We start from the raw sequence: 21,609 nt of genomic DNA on the forward strand, positions 1-21,609 counted from the left end.
AATGGATAACCCTGGGCTTAATCCCACTTTAGGTTGCATAACGTTATATCCTACCACTCTGTGGCCAGTTTTATTTGGGACTATGTTTTTAGTGCCCTATTTGGGAAATGTTGTATTTCTAATTTGAGATATTTTATGTATAGTATAATTTTGTAGGACAGCATTTCCAGAAATGTGGTAATGCACCCACTGGATGGGAACACTGACATATGGTATTTTTGATGTTATTCTTCGAAGACCAGTTTTTGTTTTTTTCTTTTGGCTAACTTTCTTAAAAAGTTAATATGGAATAAGAGAGGTCTTTCATTGGCTGAAGTAAAGAGAAAACACATTCATAATCTGTTTTCAAGATGCACCCATACTCAATACATTATTAATAATTTTCTCACATGGAAGAAATTATCTGTTAGAATAATTTGGTAAGTAACAAGTATGGGCTACGTTTAAAGGCAATTTTAGTGTTGTTCAATCTTCTGTTTTAATTTCTACAGTATGTGGAATATTTGTAGCGAATTTGCTATATGGCAAATGGAATTAGCTATATGGCAAATGGAATTAGGCAAATTTTAGATTATCCCATAACTAAAAGGTTTGAGTTGAACTCTTTGTTCTGCATGTTGTTTTGTAAATAACAGTAAGCTAGCATAGCAATACTGATTCATCATCTTGCTCAACTGTGCCACAAGCCATATCTGTTTTTTCTTAGACACACACACACACACACACACACACACACACACACACAAACACACACAGCCAAATTCTCATTTTCCACATTTCTCTTGAAGGTCTTCTGCTGAGTCCTACAACACGAATATATTTTTAAAAATCCAATTAAGAGAGTGAGGGCAGAGAACACATAACTCCTGGAGGAATAAAATCCCTAAGAGTATGAGTTTGGAAGTGAAATATTTTGTAAAGATTGCCATGCATTTGAAAATATTAAGACCTGATACCAAACCTTAGTATGGGAGGAACATGCCTATCACAATTCTCTATTTCTAAAACTGACAGGTTTGGTGGTTAGAATCAGCATCAACTGGGAATTTGTTAGGAATGCAAAATATCTAGCCTCAACCAGACTTACTGTATCAGAATTTGCATTTTAATGAAAATCACAAGTAATTCATCTGCACATTAAATTTGGGGAGCACAGTAATATGAGACTATTAAATATCTTACAGATGGATTATAGTTACATGAAACATAAGAGAAAAAAATCCCTGCCAGTGCAAACATGGAAATAAATCCACTTCTGATGATCCTAAAAAATTAGTTTATGTTTGTTTTTGGAACTCCTCCCTCAGTATCACTTTGTATCTGTGTTTTTGCTGCTAGCCTGCAAGCTCCCTGGAGGTGGACATTGACATCTGGGTATGTCCCCGACATCTTGGGCACATTTTAAATAAATGAATAAGTAAACAATGTTTTTGTTAATTTATTCCTTTATTTAAACATTAAAATATTCTGTTCCTATATAATTTTGCTGTTACTACTGACCATTCTCTACCATTCATCCACTACAAACTCCCCAAAGTAACATCAATGATAATTATAATAGCAATGGAATGAAACCAGAAAGTAAAATCATAAGAGAATAACTAACCAGGGTTTACACCCATTTCCACTCATTTTATCCATCTCCTTGAAAAGGTGCACAAATCCTTTTCATCCACTAGAGTAAAGGATGGCATTAGTTTATTGAATAAGCAGTTGAATGTTACAGATTTAAAAAAAAAAAAGAGGGTTTATTAAATAGTATTTGAAACTGGCTTAAAAAAATCACCTATTTCCTAGGAGAACTTGATTGCCCTCTAGTGGGGTGAAAGTTAATGTGAACTTCAAGATTTTCCAATTCAGAAAACCAGGAAAGAAAACCAGCCTCAGTTCTGGAAACATCTGGGGCATCAGCTAATTTGGTATTTGCTTCTTATCTGGCAAATATCTTGTATTTTTCATATAAGGTCACAGGTCCTCTGACAACAGAATAGTGTGCGTTTCTCCAAGGCCAAATAGGAAATTGGTGCGAGCTGGAATTAGATTTCTGCAGCTTGGGAGTGGCCTCACCCGGAGTGGGCAGTCACCTGCTCAGGGCCCGCATCAACTCCTGGGGTGGGATGGGGCATATAGTCAGTCCTACTCAGTTGGAGTAAATAACAGTGGTGATTGACAAATCAGGAATTTTCCTAAAGATGGTCTGGATTCATTAATGACAAAAATGCTCAACTACATATATGCTTGATTCATATCCAGTTTCATTTTAAACTGTACAAATTTAACTTGAAATTCTGGATGATAGTAACTACTAGATATTGAGAGAATTAAGTAACTATTTTGATCCTAAATTGTAGGGTGGAAGATTATCATGTTGTGTGAATCGGATTTGTGGCAAACTGAAAGGACTGATAGGCACTCCTGAATCTGAGTAAAATGTAGCCTCTTGCAGCCTTTTTTCTTTTTTCTTTTTAAACCATAGAGAAAAGGCTATTTGATGAAAGGCATACCGGGCCAAATGACTGAATGCTTATTGTATAATCTCTCTATTAATAATTTAAAAAATCCCCAAAGTAAATGTGTTTTTAGTGCAACAAATAAAATCCCGCTAAAAATGTAAATGCCTAAGAGCAGAGGCAATCATTCTAACAATAAAAATACTCCTTTCCCCCTTCCTTAGGATAGAATAGTTTACTAAAACCTGTAGGTCACTTCACAAAACCATTGCAAATTGTGACTGAACAAAATTCCAGACTTTAATGCTAAAAACCACTCCATCTTCGTTATTTATTATTTTAAAATATGCTTTCAGAGAATTTTAACCTGTGTAGACAAACACCACCAGGTATATTAATTCATACCATCATACTAGCTATTTGTATTGGCTACACTGGCTCACATAATGCTTACGGCAGGCTCAGCTTACTCAGCTGGAATTAACCATATATAGAACTGATTGATAAGCTACTGCTATTCCTCTTTCAGCTTGATCTTGCAATCCTGACCAAATTCTCATTTTTCCGCTTCCGGCTATTTATATATCCATTTAGAAGGCACCCACTTCATTAGAGAAGATAATGGGGAATACTATATGCACCTAGTACAATCATGCTGAATAATTGTTTAATAAATCAGGAAAAAGCACCCACCCTGGTGATTAATTGATTATGCTTTGCAACTGAAATGATTTCAAAATCCATTATTTTAGCATTGCAGGGGTTTTACTTCTCATGATTTGCAAATTCAGCTTACTCATGACAGAAAGGACCCTTGCAATTGTCATATTTTGGGTGGGATTTTTATTAATGGGATGGTGTCTACCATTTCACGATCCAGGTTTCTGTGTAGAATTGAGACTGTCAATAATCAGCAATTGGAAGAACAATTCAAAAAAAAAAAAAAAGAAACGGTTACATTTTGTGCATCACCTGTTATTTATATATTGATTGATAGACATGACCTTATGGAATATGCAGTGAAGATCATAACATCTCAATTATATATGTATAATTTTACCCATTGCAGTCACAAACAATTATCTGCGGAGAATTTTCCAGCAATCTTTGGCACACAAACCCTACCCTTAGTAAGCACCTGCACATAATATGAGACCCACAAGAACATATGTAATCCCGACAGGAATTGAAAATACATTCCGCTTTATAATGTAAAATGAACAGGACGAAAAAATTCTTGGTTTTGAAGGCTGGAGGGTAAGGAACGGAGGAGTAGGAGGAAGAAAAGTGAGTGCAACAAGGGTTAATGCTCCTTAATGAAATTCAATCATTCAAGCCTTTTGGATCGATAAGGCCACTGAGTCACGAAGTAATAAGAATAATTAGAAAGATTTGACATAATACTGATAACGATGAGTCCGCGGCCGCCCTCCTGCAGCGGAAACCTCTCGGTGGTGCGGTGGGGTGGGGTGGGGTGGGGTGGGGTGGGGGTGGGTGGGTGCAGAACGCAGAACGCAGAGCGAGATCGCCCCGCGTCCCTCGGCCTGGGGACCTCTCTGGACTTGCGGGTGAATCGCGAACTGCGGGACGCGGGGGTAGCTCAGGACACTGCGCAGAAGCGCGTCTCCCCGGCTGCCCCGCGGGGGCGGGCGCCCAGCTCGGGGGAGGGGAGCGCACAGGGCGCGGCGCGGGGCTCTGCAGGGCTGGCAGCGCTCCACGCGCCGGCTCGCCAAGCGCGCCCCCCAGCGGCCAGCGGCGGACCGGGCCGGGCCGGGCCGCAGCCGGGAGGGGAGGGGTGGGGAGGGGTGGGGCGGCGCCGCGCACGCTCGGCCGCGGTCTCCCCCAAAGGGCGCGCGTCCCGGGAATCGAGGGAGAACCCCGCGTGGGGCCCGGGGTTTCAGCTGGGGGGAGAAAGTGGCCTGAACTCCGCGGGCCGTGGAGGGCGAGAGGAGAAAACCCGCGGCCGCACCTCCGGGAAGGGGTCACCTCTGCGGTCCTGCGGCCGGCTGGGGCGGGGCGGCGCCTTTGTATGGCCGGGCGGGGCCCGGGACCCCGAGCATCACCCGGTGTGCGTGCGCGCAGAGCGCCGGGCGTCTGGGGGTTCCGGGCTGCGGGGCTGAAAAAGGGGGCCCTGGGTCTGCGGACCGCGTAACTGCCCCTCCCCGGCGGGGTTCGACGCCCAGCCTCGGAGCCCGAGGCCTCCCCAGCGCGGCAGAAAGGGTGGGGCAGGGCGGAGCTGCGCGGGGCGCGTCCCGCAGCGGTCCCCGGGGAGGGGCCCCTCCCTGCCCGTGCACCCCAGCGGCCCCTGGAACCGTGGGGGCGCTTAGAGGCGCACGACCCGCCGGGGAATCTCTGTCTCAACCGTTTCTCCTATATGTAGTATTTAGGTTGAGCCTGTAGAAATTGTGGTTATTTGGTCCCGTTTGACCTAGAAGACGGGTATTTCACGTGGCTCGACCGCAGAAGTTGGCCTCTTTTGTAACTGTGTTGTTGTATCTACACCTACCCAGGTTCCCGAAGCTTTTACCCCGAACGATCAATGGGCTCAAAGAAGCCTTTCTCCGCGTCAGTGTCTAGTCACCCTCTGTATGCAGTGTGGGTTTTTGAAAAGAAAAAAAAATGTTAACCCACTTTTGGCCTCCTCTCCGTTCAACAGAACAATGAGGCCGGGGTGGGGAAGGCAGGGGCAGTGGTCAGGGCTCGCTGGGAAGCCGAGGCTGGGAGCAGGAGCGACCAGCGCGGGGCGTGGCGCTGCTGCCCCCCCCCCCGCCCCGGGCTGGGCTCCGGGGTGTCGCGCTGCGCTCCCCACCCCGGCCCTGTTTCGGCTGAAGCTGCTGCACCCGGCAGGGGGGAGGAGGGAGGGCGCCGGCGCGGCTCCACACAGGGTGGGGCCGTCCGCATTGTGCGCCCAGCGCTGCAGGTGCCTCCCCCTGGGACCGCTCGTCCTCACACAAAGAAACCCCACCCCAGCCCTGCGAAACCGCTGTCCCTCCACCCCGCCCCGCCGCGCGCTACCCCGCCCCTGCAGCTGCCCACCCGCGCCCTCCTTGCCCTCCCCGACTTCCTCTCCCCTTCCCCTCCCTTTCCCTAAAACAAAGGAGCGTAGCACCCCCACCCCCCGCCCTAACCTCCCCGCACCGCGCCCCAGGACTAGCGGTTTTTCCGACGAGACAATACCATAAAATTTGCCCGGTTCTCCGCCCGCCGCCCCCCTCCCCCCGTCTCCACCCATCTTTCAAACAACCTTAGAAGGGACCGATTTGACTTCGCGTTTTTCTTTTTTCCTTTTCCCCACCTCCCTCCCGTCTTCCCCATTTTCTTTCTTCCTTTCTTTTATTTTTTTAAACAAGAGAATAAATAAAGGATGTTAGGAAGCACTTTCCAAAAATGTCCCTTAACCTCATTTAAGGCAAACAGTAAAGGTAGCTCCCCCACCCCACCCCCCAACGATTGGGCCCTAATTTAAAACATAGAAACAGAACAAATTCTCTACCCACGGGAGGGCAACTTACCTGCTTCTACCTTCCAAAAGAAAATTTTAGTTTTAGATTTCCAGGGACCCCCCCTCTTTGCCCTTCTCAAACCCGCAGAACTGCCTTCTTCCTTCCCGGTTCCTGTTTTTTTTTCTTTTCTTTTCTTTCTTTCTTTTTTTTTTTTTTTTTTTTTTTTTTACCATTAACGTCTTTTTCTCTATAAAATATTTCCGAATGCCTTCAAAGCTCTAAGAGGGAAGGTGAGAGGTGGGCTCCAGGTCGAGCCGAGGGAGAACGAGGCGCGATGCCTTACCCATTGCTGTTTTAGCCATTGTAGGGATGTGCAGATGCTGAGCGGCGGCGAAGGCGAAGGGTCCAGCTACAGCAGCGGAGAGAGCGAGAGAGAAGACTGAATAAGGCACTGAGTCTGCAGAGTGGGACCGTGCGAGAGAAAGAGCAAGAGGCAGGAGCCCATGAATAATTATCACTCAGAAGCTCAAGCAGATTGGCTCCCAAGGTCCCCTGACATGACTCCCGCAGAGTCAGAATCTCCAAGCATTAAATATTGATCGGCCAATGGTGCTGGAGTACAAAGTACCAGAATGCAGTTTGAAATGGAAATCCGTCCTTCCCTGGCAGCTCCCCCCCGTTTTGGGGGCCTGATAGTACAGTCCAAGTAGAGTGGAGCCTTAGCCCAGAAGCCTCCTAGGAGCTAAGAACTGGGCTGTGCCTACCTGGGAGCCAGGAGGATTGACTTTGTTCACACATGTTTTATCGCACAAACAGAAAAAGGGAAAGGGGTTTGGAGCTTTGAGAAGTCTTCACAACATGCTGACTATTGGAAACATTGTGGTTTTACTTGTTCATGGTTTCTCTTTCACCCTTGGCCCTGGTTTGGTAGTTTGTGGTATTTCAGCTTGACCCCATGCCTGGCTATTGGTGGCAGATTGAAACAGAATTGCATTGTTGTCCTTTGTCTCTCAGCACAGCTTGGTCTCTTGAAGGTCTCTCAGTAGAGTGAGGCCTGGTGTTTTCTACTCTTGGCACAGAAGGAAGAGGCTGTTTGGGCTGCTTAGGAATAGGTACATATAGTTATGGTCTACTTGGGGACCTTATGGAGGAGGACCTGTGTCTGTGTCTTGTCCACCGGCTTACAGGGCAGAACCAGGTTGGCTGACTGGCTTGAGTGTTGGAGGAACCAGAATGCCATTCTGCCTTGGAGATGTAGGATAATATGGATTGAAACCCCAGTGACTCTTGCAGGTCTCAAAAGAGAAACCTTTATACTGAAAGCCTATCGGAGATGAAAGGTGTGATCTGGAGCATGGTTTTTCAGAGATCCAGAGACTTCATTGATATAGGCCAAAGAAAGATGTGTTTGGGATTCAGGCTGAGCAATGTGGTGTGTGAGGAACTCCCAGGTGCAAAATGTGCCCTTTCGGTAGAGAGAAGATATTCACTAATTCATTCCTATTGACTTAATGAACATCATTCATTAATTCATTCTTTCTTAGAAGACTCGCATAAATATTAATTGAGCATTTATCACATGCCAAGGTTTGAGGACAGAACAGTGAAAAAGATTTTAGACCTTGTTCTCATGGAGATTTTAATCTCTGTTGAATTAACACAGTGATTAAATTAACTCAGTGATTTCACTGAGTCTTCCTCCATTCTAGATCCATTCAGAAACTGTGGTTTTTGACATTTGAAAAGAGAAAAGGCAAAGGATTGTTAATTCTATTGCATTTGAAAGCCAAAAGAATAGCACATTGTTGAAATCATGAACATATACAGAATCCTGGCAATTTTTAAATTTTATAGAAATGATTGGGATTATTCTAATGAATGAAGTAAATTCTTAGCAGCTTTCTATTAAATCACATTTCAAATTTTTTTTTTAGCCTCATGAATAATAACGCAGTTTTGAACACATAAAAAAACCGTTTGAAAGTAACAGGCACTCTCCTTGGTGCTGAAATAAATTTCTTCACCTCCTGTTAACTTGTAAGACATTTAAACCCCATAGACATCTTGCTGAGTGATGGAAAGTACTGGAACTAGAGCAATTCTGACCTGCTGAATCATAGGAAAAATAAAACATAAAGTGGTGATCAATAAAATTACTTCTCGAACAGGAAGATTAGAAATTATTCCTCTCGTCATTGTACAGGTCTGTGAGTATGACACAGCAATAGAGCAGCATGGAAGTTGCCAGCATCTGGAAATAACCGTTTTCTCCCTTTCTATGGTCATTGTCCACTTTAAATGTGAGAGCTAATTCCTTCTCAGTGGAGTACTTATCAGTCATAAGATGAAGGACCTTCAGCATGTCTGCGTGACTCATATTTTTAGAGTATTCCTCTTCTCCCCACCACACCCTTTCCCCTCAGGCTATGTATCATCTTTACATATTCTTCAGCTTCCTTAGAGAACAAGATCCCTAAGTCATGGCATTAAGGACTTTAACAACTACCACTAGTAGTTGAATAAGATCTTTTGCACTTTTAAATAAACAAAACAAAACAAACACACATTCTACTGTCTAATTTCTAATCCTATGGTGAACATTACTTACTAATGGATAGGAATATGACAAGGAAGTCAGTATATATAGGGGCAAGTGTTAGATGTGTGTCTTTTTTTCTATTTCTGACTTACTGGGCATTAGCCTCCTAACCTCAGCTGTGTGTGATTTTCAAGTAATGCTAAGCAGGGGGGAGGGTAGGTTAGTATGTTTTACTATACAATATAGGGATAGTAGGCTGTCATCAACTGGCTAAGAAAAATTAAATAAATTCAAAGAGCTGACATATAATCAATTCCTGTTCTTTCTTTTAACATAACAATTTCAATCATGGATCTCGGCCTGGGAGGGTAGGGATAATCAGGAACAGGGAATTATTTTATATTTAATAATTTATTCATGAAAGGGAATATAAGGGAAGGGAGAAGAAATGTGTGGGAAATATCAGAAAGGGAGACAGAACATTAAAGACTTCTAACTCTGGGAAATGAACTAGGGGTGGTGGAGGGGGAGGAGGGCGGGGGGTGGGGGTGAATGGGTGACGGGCACTGAGGGGGACACTTGATGGGATGAGCACTGGGTGTTATTCTGTATGTTGGTAAATTGGACACCAATAAAAATTAATTTATTAAAAAAATAATTTATTCATTATATGTTCATTTGTTCAGGTATTCATTCACCCGACAAATATTTATTTAGTGAAATTTTGGGCTTCTATATTATGAAATCATCCAACCTTCACCCTAATGTCTAAAAAATACGCAGTGAAAAAGGTAACCCCCACTTCTTCAAGAAAATGCTATTAATTTTGGAGGGCAAATATTATCCTGTGTATCAGCTAGAGCATTTTGGTTACAAAGTATAGAAAAAAACAACCAAACTGGCTCTGATAGTAAAGGATCCTTTTTTCTTTTTGTTGTTTTGTTTTTGTTTTTGTTTTTGATTCATCTAACTACAGAGGTAGAGTAGGGCTAGGACTCTGGAAATAAGAATCAGCTTTTCCTGAAGCAAATGGTTTGGATAAGGATGAGGGGACACCTAAATTAAGAAATAGGTACTAGGTTTGTAAAATCTAAAATAAAGCCAACAGTACCTATCTCCCAGGATTTGGGGTAGACTAAAGGGTTCATGTATAAACTGCCTAAATCAGTATGAATACCTTTTTTAAAATTTTTTTATTTATTTATGATAGTCACAGAGAGAGAGAGAGAGAGAGAGAGAGAGAGAGAGAGAGAGGCAGAGACATAGGCAGAGGGAGAAGCAGGCTCCATGCACCAGGAGCCCGATGTGGGATTCGATCCTGGGTCTCCAGGATCGCGCCCTGGGCCAAAGGCAGGCGCCAAACCGCTGCGCCACCCAGGGATCCCTATGAATACCTTTTTAAAAAATATTTTATTTTATTTATCCATGAGAGACACACAGAGAGAGACAGAGACACAGGCAGAGGGAGAAGCAGGCTTCTTGCAGGGAGCCGGATGAGGGACTCTATCCCAGGACCCTCACACCCTGACACCCTGGGATCACACCCTGAGCCAAATGCAGACACTCCACTACTGAGCCACCCAAGCACCCCTCACTATGGTTACTTAATAACTGTAACTGCTATGTTTATGGTTTCCAACAAATTTAAACTTTTTAAGAGTAGACACTGAGTAGTGTATATCTTTATATCCTTTTTAGTGCTTGGCTTCATGATTCACATGGTTGAAAGTCAACAAATGCTTGTGAAGTAACAACAGCAATAATAAAACATTTGAACATAATTCAAAATGACTGAACCCAGTGAAGTAATAGTGATACTTTCAACCACCTTTCTTTGCTTTGTGCCAAGTTTTGAGGACAGAACAGTGAAAAGGATTTTAGACCTTGTTCTCATGGAGATTTTAATCTTTGTTGATTTAACACTTCTGTGATTTCCCTGAGTTTCCATTCCAGAGCCATTCCAAAACTGTGGTTTTTGACATTTGAAAAAAAGGCAAAGGATTGCTAATTCCATGTGGGGAGCAGTGAATAAGATGTTTACTCTTATTTCTTGATTTATATACTGCCCATTCCCTAAAGGACATAGGTAGATAGGACTCAATCAGTAGAAGACCCTTGCTAACTTTTAAAAATCTTTAACAGCAGTAAGAGGAAGTTGTAGAAGTAAAAAATGTGCTAACAGAGATTTTAATTACTGTGGGTTACAGTGTATTGTGTATTATCTCTGTGAGGCCTGAGGTGTTGATTTCTGCCCAAACTGGAGAGGAACAGTTGCTTTGGAGGATTAGCTGATGTAATCTAATGTAGTCATATGATTTTCTGCTATTAATATTCAAGTGTCTGGGAAAGAATCCTAAAGTAATTATCAAAAGTTAGTAAGATATGAAAAATACTGTTAGAGCTGAATTAATTGTTTTGATCTGACCTCAGTTGATTACAAGGGAAGCTTGTGGAAAAAAAAAGGCCATAGAATTTTTTTTAGGTGGTTGGTAATGCAGTTATAGCTGAAGATATTAGGAATGCATTTAAAATAGTAAGATGAAAAAATGGCTAATTGACTAACATTTTGACTATTTTGCTATATTTAACCTATTATAGATTAATGAAAAAAAGAATCAAACATCCTTTAATAACATTGTCCAATATGTCATGGGTTATTTAAAAGGAAAGTCATTTTGAGGAGGAAAAGATAGTTTTCCTTCTTAATAGTGAAATCGATATTGTTCAGGAATTTTCCAACATGTCAGAGTTGTTTTCTGCAATGGTGAATGAACATACCTTAGTGTTTCTTCTTCGATCAGTTGTTTAAAGATGAAGAATGGTTAGTTAATTATTATCTCCTTTTTTGGTACCTGGGGTTTTCTGAAAGTTCAAATGGGACTTGTACATATTAGTAATTTGTATAATTTACCCGGAAACAAAATGGTCTATTGAAATTAGTAAGTCCTATTGATGGTTTTATAATTGAACTCTTCTCAAAATGAATTTGCTCTAATCATAAGAAGGACTTAATATAAATTTAACAAGTTGAATCCTTACATTAAATTGGTATGTTGAAAGACTGTTTGCTATCTTGGCAGCAACTACCATGACTCTTTCCTTCTATGAGTTGATTTACAGTTTGAGTCCAAGGAGAACATTAGTTGGACACCACTGAAACTGGGAAGTTGATTCCCCTTGGGATTCCACTCAGCATTTTAGCTTACAGCACAATGGAGACAATACTGAAGTGTCTGGAGGAGAAATCTAGGAGAAGTATGACTCACTCTATTTATCCCATAGGACCCATTTTATTTTATTTTTTAAACAGAGTCCCACTATGAGCATTGTACTATACATACTATTAACAGTAGTTGCCTAAGAACTTTGTTTATTTTAAATTACAGCCAGAAGGAGGAATTAGGGAGGAAAAAGCAAAAGCATTTTATTATACTGCCTTCCAGGGATATTTTTTCCATTAATCATTTATTAACTCATCCTCTGACCCTCTGAACTTATCCTACTCCTGTTCTGCTTTATCAAAATCAAATGGAATTGAATTAATAGATGTAGGTAGTATTTTTAAAAAGCTATTTGATAAAAAATTCAATTTGACAGTAGCATTAGCCTTGAGCTCAAGCATCATGGATTTAACTACTAGTTAAAACTTAACGGGGCGGGGGGGGGTGTGGGAATATTTCTTGAAGCAAACTGGCATTTATCAGGGAAAGCGATTGTACTTATTTAGGAGTTTTCTGAGAACTCTTGTGACTGAAAATGATGTGTTTTATTTCTGGGTATGGCTGTTGCTGAACTCTTGGGTGGACTTTGCTACATGCTTCTCTTTAGTTAAACTAAGACTCTACCATTTCTCTCAAAATAGCACTATCTTCCTTTTAGTCAAAGAGGGCTAAGTGAGCTGTAATGGTTTCACTTGTTTTGATGGTGGTAACATCAGCAGGTGCCACTGGCATAGTGGCAGTGGGGTAATTTTTAAGCTTATGATTCTGGAGAAGAGGCAAGAAGTATGAGGACGATCATAATTCTAAAAGAAATATTTGCAATTCTACTTTGTATCTAATTTTTAACTGGCCTAGAACCAACCAGGAGTATAAGTCTCATGGATCAATTTGGCCAAACTTTAAAACTATGTGCCTTTTTTTCTCTACCACCGCTCCTCCCTGCAACTAAATGATTCTACTTTTTCTGAATTGTTTCCCCAGGCATTAGTTATTGTATTGACTCAGGATTTGGTTAGCCTGTAAATAGTCAGGGACAATTTTATTAGCTGGAACTATGCTAGCCAACAAATTTTTGCGGGTTGAGTGGACTTCTAAAGCTTAAGCTCTTTTATTTGTCATTTAGTTATAGTCCATTATAAATTGGGGATCACAGATTTCAGTCCAAGGACGACATTTTCATTATATCTGGTGTCTTGGATCTTTTCTGATAAGTTACCTTGCTAGGCTTTTCACCAAAAATATGGGATGCAGAGGGATTTGTCTTGAATCCTCAGAAAGGCAGTATGATCTTCTCAAAGTGTGAGTCATATTTTGTTGTCATTAGCATGGACGGCCCACCTAATTAAATAGGAAAAATAGTCCCATGGGTCTATATTGAGATAGCAGAAAGGTAATCAGCTGGTACCAGTTGCTTCTTAATTGTAATTGGTCTAATTGCAAAGAACATTTTTGGTAGTTTTAAACAAATGATGTGATGGTTCCAATTGATTTATGACAAAGTAGTTGACTTATAATTTGCATTATTAGTGACCTGCCCCTTTCCATTTTTTACATTCTATGGGTGATTTTGAGATCTTTGGTATATATGTAACAGCAGCAATTGTGGGAGGCCTAGAGTTCAATGGAAACATATGCATTAGATGGGTTTGTGTTAATACTTTTTAGGAAGATCTGGACCAGATAAGAAATTCCTCAGTTGGTGGTGTTGGTAGCTATGGCAATTGTCTGTTGCAATTGTCTTCTTATTTCTGTAAATTTCCTGCTTCTGAATTAGCTATCCAATGGCAATGGATATCTAGATTATAAAATCCTTAGTATATTTGCATTGGAAAGTACAAATCCATGGATTACATGTTCTGGAATTTAAGGACAGCATTAGGAGTTTGAAACACTTGAAATGATCCTGTTTTCAATACAGTTCTAAAACTGACTTTCACTGGTGTTTTCCCCTATATAACTAGTCCACTGGTTGTGTATTATATAAGGGTGTGTTCAGTGGTACCTCTTTAGGAAATACAGTTTGCATCTGTTGGATATGATTGTATATGATACTAGGCTTTGAAAGCACCTGACAAGATCAAGATATGGTAAGGATAATGTTGGGCAGTTGGAAAATGAGAATTTATGGAGATTTTGTGTTGTACATTATATCATAATTAAGGCTAGGATAGAACTTTAAGATAAGGAGCATTAAGTTCTTCTGTAAATATTAACTGTCCAAGTTTAAATACTATTAGTTCATAACTTTTAAACACAGTGCTTTGATTCTATGCCATCAGTTCAAGACAACAAAACTTCAACCTCTGCTGTCAAATCCAAAACAACTTACCCAAAATCCAAAAAACAAAACCTTGAACCTTGAACATTCCTTAACTTTTTCTTGTTTGTATAGTATGAGTGTGGAAATCCTGGAACCATTTTGCATGTACAGTAGGAATGAGAAACTGAGTTAATGTAATCTTATTTTGGGGAACCAGGCTTGCCTTTCTGTGGCAGAAGAGAGATACAAATATGGAATTTGGGAAGGTGGAAAAGAATATTGTGGTATTAGGTTGGAATTATATATATAAGAATTCATAGTGTAAAAATACACATGCATTTCTTGATTCATGATTTAAAATACACCATATCTATAATACAAGTCTGTGCTTCTTAGTTTTATCTCCTCAATGCACTTAGAAGCCATTATACACTGGTATAATGAGAATGGTTAGCACCCAGAGTTTAGTTTCGAAATACCATTCTCCTCTAAAGGAGCAGAATGATCTTGTCAAAGTATAGACTACACTTTTATGTAGTCAGCATGAGAAAGCCATCTAATTACATAGGAAAAAGATTCCTTAAAAGTGAATATTGAGGAGATATAAACTTATAGATTTGAGGACAAAGACTCTAGGTAGACTTAAACCATGTAATGGTTTCTGAATATCTTAGAGACTTGGCTGATTCCACGGGCTGGGACAGAGAAATATGTTTGAAGCACCTTAATGAGTCAATACAGAAGGATGTTCTAAAAACTAATGGATATTATAAAAAGGGCACAGGAGCCAGCTTAAAGGAATCATAATGACCAAACCTGGGACAATCTAAGCATCAACACAAATATAGCAGCAATAGCTAAGAATTCACTAAATAAAACAGAATTCCTGGGTCTCTACTGATGATAAATAAATAAATGGGAGGGAAGGAAAAGCTCTTCTTTATCATGGAATTTTTTATAATAAATGTAGAAGGAAAGACAGAGTTGAAAAAAAATCACCATTCTGCAACTGCCATAGCAATCATCGACTTAGGCAAGAGTCATTAATAAATGCTAAAACTACTAGGTGAAAGTTTGATGAGGAAGAGATAATTAAACTGTCTCAGAGTATTTCCTCACAGATTACTTGTTAATTACAAAGGAAATATTGATGGTTTTACATAGAACCTTGAAACCTTGTGGAAACCAACTGAGCCAGGCGATTGAAGTTAACATCACTAGTAATGTGATAAATAAACATCATGTGCCTCTAGATGTGGCACACTAAGGACATAACATCAGTTACTTGGCATTCCTGCCAAACATGGAAAAATTAATTATGACAAAACATCAAACAGCCCATATCGATGGAGAGTCTAGAAGACAACTTGCTTTATTCTTAAAAAATATCAATGTCATAAAGGAGAAGACAGATGAGAAACTGCTAAAGAGACATGACAACTAATTGCAGTGGATGATTATGGAATGGATTCTAGATCAGGAACAAAATTATATAAAGGATGTATGTTATGGTATTATAGTGTATTATGTTATGACATCATATCAATAATGATTTTTCTGAACTTAATGACTACTGAGATTATGTAAGGATATATTCTTAAAAGATAAACATGGGAATATTTATAAATAAAAGGTCAACATTAAAAAAAGATCATAATATCTGTAACCAACTTTCAAATGGTATAACATTAGTAATAATAATTATTTTTATTGTTTTTATGAATATGTATATATGTAAATATATGTAAAGAGAGAGAGAAAAGAGAGAAATGGAAAGCAAATGTGCAAAATGTCAACAATCAGTGAATGTAGGTGAAGGGCATATAGGAGTTAACTGTTCTTGGGACTTTCCTGTCCCAATAATAATAATTATTATTTTTAAAGATTTATTTACTGAGAGAGAGAGAGTGCAAGTGAGCACGGGGAGAGGGATAGGGACATGGGAAGGGAGAGAGAAAATCTCCAGCAGACTCTCCACTGAGTATGGAGCCTGAACACATGGCTCCATTTCAAACCCTGAGATCATGACCTGAGCCAAAATGAAGAATCAGAACTCAACCCACTGAGCTACCCACTCACCCCTAAATATAGATTTAAAAAATGTAAAAAGTTAAAAATATTATTAATTCATTTTACCTCCTCAGGGCTTTGAGTCTAATAGGTCAATGAAGGTCTGGATTTGGTATGTTTATTTATTTATTTAAAGATTTATTTATTTACTTTAGAGAGAGAGGGAGAGTGAGGAGTGTATGTGTGCAAGAGCAAGTGGTGCAAGGGGCAGAAAGAGAGACTCTTCAAGCAGACTCCCCACTGAGTCCAACATGGAGCTTAATCTCACCACCCTGACTTGCTGAGCCAAAGCCAAGAGTTGGTCACTTAATTGACTGAGCCAACCAGGTGCCCCTTCCTTTTTCATTATGTGTTGTTTTCAGTAGTATTTCTCCAGTAGGACTTCTCCAAGTCAGGCTATGGGCCTAATTTGAAGTTTAATTAATATTTTGTTTTTCTCCCGAAAAGCTCTTTTTATATCTTGATTTGGCTCATTTTGTGTATTTCTATGAGATTCCTAGTTCTTTCCTGAAGAAAGGAGAAAAAGCCATGCACCTCGAAAAGTTCAGATTTCTTGAGCGGTCCTGAATCTTCAGACAAGCCAGAAGTGATGAATGCCATTCCATCTCATCCCCTTCCTAGTGTATTTGTACAAGTATCATACAAAAAACCAGAGTTCTTTATTTTTCAAGTAATTCAAATGTTTCTTACTTCCTTATTGTTTTTGTAATATCTCTTCAGGTTTCTATTTAAGTGTCCTTTATCATTTCTGACATTGATAATTTGTTTCTTTGCTCTTTTTTTCTGGATCATTCTGACTGTTGGTTTCATTGATTTTTTTCTACTGTATTTTGTTTCATATTTCATTGATTTGTACTTTTTTCTTTATTATTTTCTTCCTTCTGCTTGACTGCAGATCTCAGAGAGAGCTACCTGCCCTGGAGCTGACTGATGGTTATCAGGGAGGAGGGCATTTTCAGCTATTTTCAAAAAACCCTATGACTGTGGAATATGTGTGGTATGTAAATTTCTGGGTAATGGCTACTGGTAATGCTTTTGGTGTCTCCATCCTAGTTAAGATAGGCTTGCCTTATTCCCTTCACTGTAATTCCCTCAAACTTTTTGGTAAGACACTCTCATAAGTGGCACAGGGTGCCTTTTGTCACAGTTCATTAAGGTGCATGCATTGTCTAAATTTTTGTGATGCCACAAATGATGAGGGTGCTTTGAGTGATTGCAGCCCAAACCCTCCCCGCATTGTAAAGGCTCCTGTCTAATGATTTCATCTATTGATAAGGTTTGGATCAATTATTTCACTTCAGGCAATAAAATGTGTTTTTAAGAATTTTATATTACAATCCCATAATTCTACCCACACCACTGTGCAAAGAACTTTCCCTTATCCAGCTCCCTGCTCAGCAGGGAGCCTGCTTCTCTCTCTAGGTCTCCCACTTCATCTGATTGTGCTCTCTCTCTCTGTCAAATAAATAAAAAAATAAATAAAATCTTAAAAAAAGAAGAATGATTTTGCATCTCTGAAATATAGTTAGTAAAGGCCGATGGAGACTCAATTTCATCCTTTTAATTGACATTTTTCAAATGTCAAGGATTCAAAGTAAGGATTTTTTAAATGTGTATTAAATAGATTTTTTGCTTTTTTAAAAAAATATTATTTATTCATTAAATTATATCTATATTAAATGTTTAAACAATTACATTCATTATTATATTTGACACTCAAATCATTTCAAGCCTTCCTCTTGGCTTCTGTGATCTTTGGAAATGATCCTTTAACTTTGACAATTTTCCTGCTCCCTGACACAGCAAAATGTTCATCTTTATTTCCAGATCCATATGTAGAATCAACTTTTCCTCTGAATTCCCTGGATCCTGTTAGAGAGAGATGGTATTTGGAAACCATAATGCTAGTTGTGCCTAAAAATATTTGGTTTTCATTACTTCTAGGTATCTTCTGTAGACAGAACATTTTTTTTCCATTTGTATTTTTTCAAAGGAGAAAAAATATGAATCTATAACAGTATTTCAAATTCAGATTTAACATTAAAATATTTAAGTCAAATTTTTGATTTTGTGCCTTTTTCTCTTACATGGAGTATTTTAGTATAATATTAAACTTAATTACATATTTGCACACACATATATAATGTTGAAATAAACTTACCAATATGAGTACCAACAAATGAATACTGTTAAGATTTCTTTTGAACTCTATTTGTCCATGAAATATATCCTATTCCACTAAGTATGAAAAATCAAAACATTTGTGGAAAAACAGTTTTGTATGTGTGCTTATGTCTCTAACTGGATATACAAGTAAGTTTATTTTTTCTTATTGTCATATTTTAGAGCTCTTGCTTCAATTTCAATGTATTCCATCCTCTTCTCTTTTTCTATAGCTATTTTTTTGTAATAAGTTGTGATAGTACAAGTTTACTACAAAAAATTCTTTTTACAAACATAATCTACCAAATAAATTATTTTCTTGTGCAGAAGATAGTATAATGTATATGCTATTCTGCGTTTTTTCTACTTTGTATATCTTAGAGATCATTTCATATCAGTGTATATCTTTTTTTTAAAAAATATTTTATTTTATTTACTCATGAGAGATACAGAGTGAGAGAGAGAGGCAGAGAGAGAAGCAGGCTCCATGCAGGGAGCCTGACGTGGGACTCGATCCCGTGTCTCCAGGATCACGCCGTGGGTTGCAGGCAGTGCTAAACCGCTGAGCCACCTGGGCTACCCATATCAGTGTATATCAATGTTCTTCTTTTTTATGATTATACACTATTTAATTTACTGTAATTTATTTAACCAGTACCTGCCTATGGACATTTGAGTTGTTTCTGGTTTTTGTTTTTTAAATATAATTTAAAAAAATTTATTTACTTATTTGAGAAGGGGAGGAGGGACAGAGGGAGAGGGAGAGAATCACAAGCAGTCTCCCCACTGAGCATGGAGCCCCTCGATGATGGATCCTAGGATCAAGAGCTGGGTGCTTACCTGACTGAGCCACCAAGGTGCCTTGGTTTTTAAAAATAATTTTGCAATGAAGAACTTTGTATGTAAAATATTTCATAATTTTGCCATTTCTTGACAGATACTTAGAAGTGGAATTGCTGAGTCAAAAATAAAATGCATAAGTATTTTAGTAACTTTTTTTTTAAAGAAGGATTTTTTTTAAAAAGTTACTACTCTTAGAGGGGTGCCTGGGTGGTTCAGTGGTTGAGCTGAGTGTCTGCCTTTGGCTTAGGTCCTGTTACCGGGACCCTGGGATTGAGTCCCATATCAATCTCCCTGCGGGAGCTTGCCTCTCCTTCTACCTATGTCTCTGCTTCTCTCTCTCTGTGTCTCTCATGAATATATAAAATCTTAAAAAAAAAGTTACTACTTTTAGTTACTGTCACATCCTTCTTTATCACTGTTAACTCTTTTTGTATTCTTATCTGCCATGGGGTTGTTCCATCAAAATAAAATAATACATTGTTAATATTTTGGATGTTTGCCAGTTAGAAGTGATATCTTAATAAAATTTTCACGTATGGTTGAGTTTGAGTATCTTGTCATGTTTCATTCTTCTGTTTATTGTTTGTTCACATTGGTTGCTCATATTTCTATCTGGTTCTTGTTTTTTTGCCTCAATTTTTAGGATATCCGCATGTCATGAAAATATCATCCCCTTGCCTATGATATTGTTATAAATATCTTTTCTTAGTTTGTCCTTTCAGTTTATGATATTTATTCTTATGTAAGTTTTTAAAAAATTTTAGTTTAATCAAACTTATTATTCCTTTTATTGTTTTTAAATCATGAATCAGGGATATTTTTCCAATTCCCAAGTTATAAAGAAATTTACTCTTATTTTATTTCTCTGTGTATAATTTTCTTAATTTAAGTTTTATATTTTAGATATCGGATCTCTTTGGAGTCAGTGTGAAATGAAACTTCAATTACCTTTTTCCAAATGACTATCCTTTATTTCAATGGCATTTAAAAATATCCATCTTTTCCTCACTTATTTACGATGCCATCTTTGTTGTATAAAAGAATATATTTTTAAAGATCAAAAGTTCACACAAATATTTCTGGTATCAGAGCTAGATGTTCTGTTTAGTATTTAACAGACACAAACTGCCTTCATTTTCAAGTAACGTCAACTCAAACTCATCCTTAAATTTGGCTATAGAAATTTCATGTTAGGTTTTATCTAAATGTAAACAGGTTAAGAGCAGAGGCAAAATTTCCAAGACACGATCCTATGCTGTACTACAAAGATGTATAAGGCATAGATTTTGTAACTAGGAGCTTATGGTCTAATGAGAGAGACAGGTACACAAAGACTTTTTCAATATATTTTCAAAATAAAGATTACTGATCTATGCACAGCATTTGCAAAGATATATATGTGGACTTAGGATTCTTCAATAGAATGTAAAAAACAAAGAAGGCAAGATAAGACAATTATATTTATTTTATGTCTACTCCTTGATTATTAGTCTTCTTTGTTTTAATTTTATTTTCAAAGTCGAGCTAGAAGACCTGGACTAGTGAGGGTGAGTGGATGCAAATAAGGAAAGAAAATTACTTGTGTGAAAGGCAGAGCACAAGGGTAATGGATTCTTTAGGTTCTGGCGAAAAAGGAACTCTGCATTTCATGTTTAAGGCCAGGATATCTTATGAAAACAGAAAGACTTTGATTCCTCTATTTAGTATCTGAGACTTTTCCTCACATGGGCAGAGTTTTGCTCTTTGGGTGACTCCTCACCCCAGGACCTGCAATGCTTGATTAGATAGCATACTTTTCAACCATGTGGTGATGTGGACTTGCTTTCTGCCTGAGGTTTTTAACTTTTAATTGACACCACTGCCCTTTGGGGTTTAGAAGGAATTTTATTACAGGCAAAGGGTGGTTTTAATTCTCCAGTAAGAAGGTCAATTAAAGATAATTTTTCTTTCTTCCTGCTTAGCATTGGCATGATTGGAAAATGAAGAACATCTCATCTGTCAGATGCTGAGGAAACTAACTGGAGGGTAGATGCCTGGGACAAAGGCATGGGAGCTATTTCATCACTGGAGAAGCTGTTCAGGAAGAGCTGCTTGTAAAGGCATTTCTCCTTCAGAACAAATGCCCATTCCAGACTAGCATTGTATATTGAAATGCTGCCCTGGGGAGAGAAGTGGAAAAAAAGGAATGTTAAAGAGATGTCTTAGCTAATAGCTCATGTGAGAAATAGCATGTCATTTCTCAATCAATGTCATTTCCAAGTCCTGCAAGGAAATTATTTATGGGGAATGGTTATGGGGCCTGTTCATACATCATTTTGATCCATATCTGCCCCTTAGGTTTGGTCAGAGATATAATTTTAAAAAATCACCTTCAGCTGCTCCTCTGGAGTTTGGTTGGAGTGTTCATAAGACTTTTCAGGTTGAGGTTGTATTTATATTCATGGAATTACTATATTTACTTCCTTACAGTACAGTTGAGGGGAATATTGAAACACTTATCATAAGGCATGATAACATTATATGAATCAGAGATGGAAAAAAATAAAATTGACCACCTAGTTACAAAACAGAATTTGTGTACTTTCACCTTCCAAATATACTTCTATCAGAAGAGGAACAT

The 21,609-nt window shown here is 38.8% G+C and overlaps 1 protein-coding gene across 1 annotated transcript in view; it reads right to left on the reverse strand.

Moving 5' to 3' along the window:
* STMN2 (stathmin 2) overlaps window positions 1–6,357 on the reverse strand; it is a 49,671-nt gene extending 43,314 nt beyond the window's left edge. The window contains exon 1 of the mRNA XM_055318339.1: window positions 6,237–6,357. Coding sequence (XP_055174314.1) covers window positions 6,237–6,255 — 19 coding nt within the window. The 5' untranslated portion in view covers window positions 6,256–6,357. The remainder of the gene's footprint in view (window positions 1–6,236) is intronic.
* Between the last annotated feature and the right edge of the window lie 15,252 nt (window positions 6,358–21,609).

The sequence above is a fragment of the Nyctereutes procyonoides genome, unplaced genomic scaffold (assembly GCF_905146905.1).
Source record: "Nyctereutes procyonoides isolate TBG_1078 unplaced genomic scaffold, NYPRO_anot_genome, whole genome shotgun sequence".
NCBI lineage: Eukaryota > Metazoa > Chordata > Mammalia > Carnivora > Canidae > Nyctereutes > Nyctereutes procyonoides.